The 2,747-nt window shown below is 29.9% G+C and overlaps 1 protein-coding gene across 1 annotated transcript; it reads right to left on the reverse strand.

Moving 5' to 3' along the window:
* Positions 1-1,912: 1,912 nt before the first annotated feature.
* BNAC08G12910D lies at positions 1,913-2,492 on the reverse strand. The gene has a single exon (XM_013857104.3). It carries the CDS (start codon positions 2,376-2,378, stop codon positions 2,118-2,120), a length of 261 nt encoding a protein of 86 aa, XP_013712558.1. The 5' UTR covers positions 2,379-2,492; the 3' UTR covers positions 1,913-2,117.
* Positions 2,493-2,747: the final 255 nt, after the last annotated feature.

The following is a 2,747-nucleotide window of genomic DNA, read 5'->3' on the forward strand; positions in this document are numbered from 1 at the left end:
TCAATGCTTTCCTTGTGGTCCGACTAGCGCCCAATTGAATTTTGATCGGACATTTTTAACTTTGGGCACTTATGGGAGGTCCACAATGAACTGTTGTATTGAGCAACGTTCCAATTTCATTCAAAGCAAAGTCATGTCACAAATGGGCCAACGCCCAATGTACACCATGATCTAATATTTGGGCCTCTCGCACTAATCCCTTTTATATACTAAAGGAGAGTCATTCTAGTAAATACATTCACACTATAATAGACACGTGATAAATTCACAATGATTTGATAATAAATATTACAATAAATTCACACTATAATAGACACGTGACAACTTCACAATAATTTGATAATAAATATGCTAACACGTTCACACTGTATTCATAAATGTGTTCACACTATATATTTCATATTTTTTAATATAAAACTCACATGCATATTTCCAATATAATTTTGGATTTTTCGGTTCGAATCAAAACAAATAACGAATCAAAAACTAAACTATATATATATATATATATATATATTATATATTATTTTTATTGTTTACGGATAAAATTGGGCAAAATATTTATAAATGTTGATTTGATTCGTTATCCGTTTGGATTTGAACCAAAAAGTATAGATATCAGTAACTCTACAAAACAAATCAAATACTAAAATACAATATAAAAAACAAATCACAAATACCAATATTATTAAGAACGGATATCTAATTCGATATGTTATATGCATATATATACATATATGTACAAAATTATATATACACATATATATATATATATATGTGTTATATATATTATAGTTTATATAAGTTTTATAATATTTTTAGGAATTAAATTTATTATATTAGATATTAAAATTTAAAAAGTTAAATAATATTTTATTTTTATTTTTGTAATAAAATGTTATTATTAAAATTTTCAATTATTTTTAAAAGTTTATTTTATCTACGGATCAAATCGGATATTCTTTAAAATTCTAAATCATTTTGGATATCAGAGTCACCGACTATCCATGTGGCTAAAGATTGAATCGACATGAATGCCTCTAAATACTTGGATATTCGATATGTGCTCATCTCTATTTACGGTTACAATTTATTTTTTTTATATGAAAAAAAATCACTAATGTCAAGGCCTTTTTAATTTTTAATTTATTTTAATTTTATCTTTCATGTATTATTTTGAACAAAAATGTCATTTAATATTAATTAAAATTATCTTTATATATTTGTCAATTATTTTTATATACTTTTACAAATACATACATGTGCACCTTGATATGAGCACCTTGTGATTAAATATTTACCACACCTGAAGTATCTATTTTTTCCGAAGTTGAAATATTTTTTTTAATGCTTATTTCACTACTGACCAAATTGTATTGAAATTATTTGTTTTAATAATTTTCTTTTTTTTTCTTAAATTATTATCCGTTTACAAACTATGATATGAAATCATTGGTTCGACACGACGACTATCTAAATATCATAGCATGAAAATAAACAAATAATAGTAATTTTTTGTTTTCCCGAAAAAACTAAAAAATCAAACATTCTAACCGAATAAACCAAAATAAATATTAATTTAAAATAATAGTTATATTTTAGAAGATTAAAAATAAAAAAAATAACTTAAAACCGAACCGATATCTAGATTAAACACATTTAATGTATTTTTATTAAAAATAAGGAAACTAATAATGATATCTTGCGCGGGTTATTATCTAATTATTCAATAGAGCATAGTCGACCTAACTCAATAATGACAACCACTAAAAATTAAATACGACTGGCTTGTCTGGACCCATTTGATAATGATGTTTGGAATCATTTGGAATTTAATATTTAACTGATAATTAAACTCACTGTGGATAAAGTTGAATTAGCGGTGATCACAATCAAGATTTGATGAGAAGACTTTGACGAAAAAAGAAACAGTGTTCTCATAAACGAAACGCTTGCTTTTGATCTTTTTAAACATTTCTAATATTCACACACATGGACTAGTCCACAACAAACAAACTATATACAAGTTATCTTCAGAGATCGGACTCGCACTTTCTCGACTCGGTGAGTTTCATGAACGAGTCAACATCATAATCTGCGGACGGATGGAGTTAGAATCAGCCTTGGCTCCAGCAGTTGAGGTACATAACCTGACGGAGAGATTCATCGGGAGTGGAAGAAGAGGTACGTAGTCTATCTTCTGCAGTAACACCGTCAACAGTGACATCTGCGGCGCAGAGAGGGCGGAGATCGGAAGAAAAGCGGCGTTGAAGGCGGTGGGCGGAGGTGAGACCGGTTTTCAACTTGACGCCGTGATCGGGATTTCCTTGGACAGCCACGAACGATGCTGCCATCCAAAGCTTGTTCAGATAAGTCATCTTATTAGTGCAAACTTTCTTTCTTTCTTTCTATAAGTTCTTGGAAGCTTTAAAGTGTCTGAGAAGCTCTGTGTAATATAGAGAGAGAGTAATGGATTTTGTCAGAAGATGAAGGGAAGGTGAGGTATGTACTTATAGCAAAAGGAGCAATGGATTGAAGGGTTAAAATGGTCAATTCGGAAAGATCTAAAACAAAGCGAGATACCATGCAGTGTATCAGTGGGATCCAGGTGGCGACCTTACAGGGTCTTATCCTTAAGATGAGTCACGCACTTCATGTCTCAATTATGGACTCCTTATGTTGGGTCCCATCTTTATTGTAGTATTTAGCGATAAGTGACTTTGTTTTTACTCGAGTTTAATTTTAAT

This window comes from Brassica napus, chromosome C8 (assembly GCF_020379485.1).
Source record: "Brassica napus cultivar Da-Ae chromosome C8, Da-Ae, whole genome shotgun sequence".
NCBI classification, from domain to species: Eukaryota; Viridiplantae; Streptophyta; class Magnoliopsida; order Brassicales; family Brassicaceae; genus Brassica; species Brassica napus.

Bases quoted from the DNA above. Each gene is read 5' to 3' on its own strand.
- BNAC08G12910D (XM_013857104.3), bottom strand. From the start codon at position 2,378: ATGACTTATCTGAACAAGCTTTGGATGGCAGCATCGTTCGTGGCTGTC.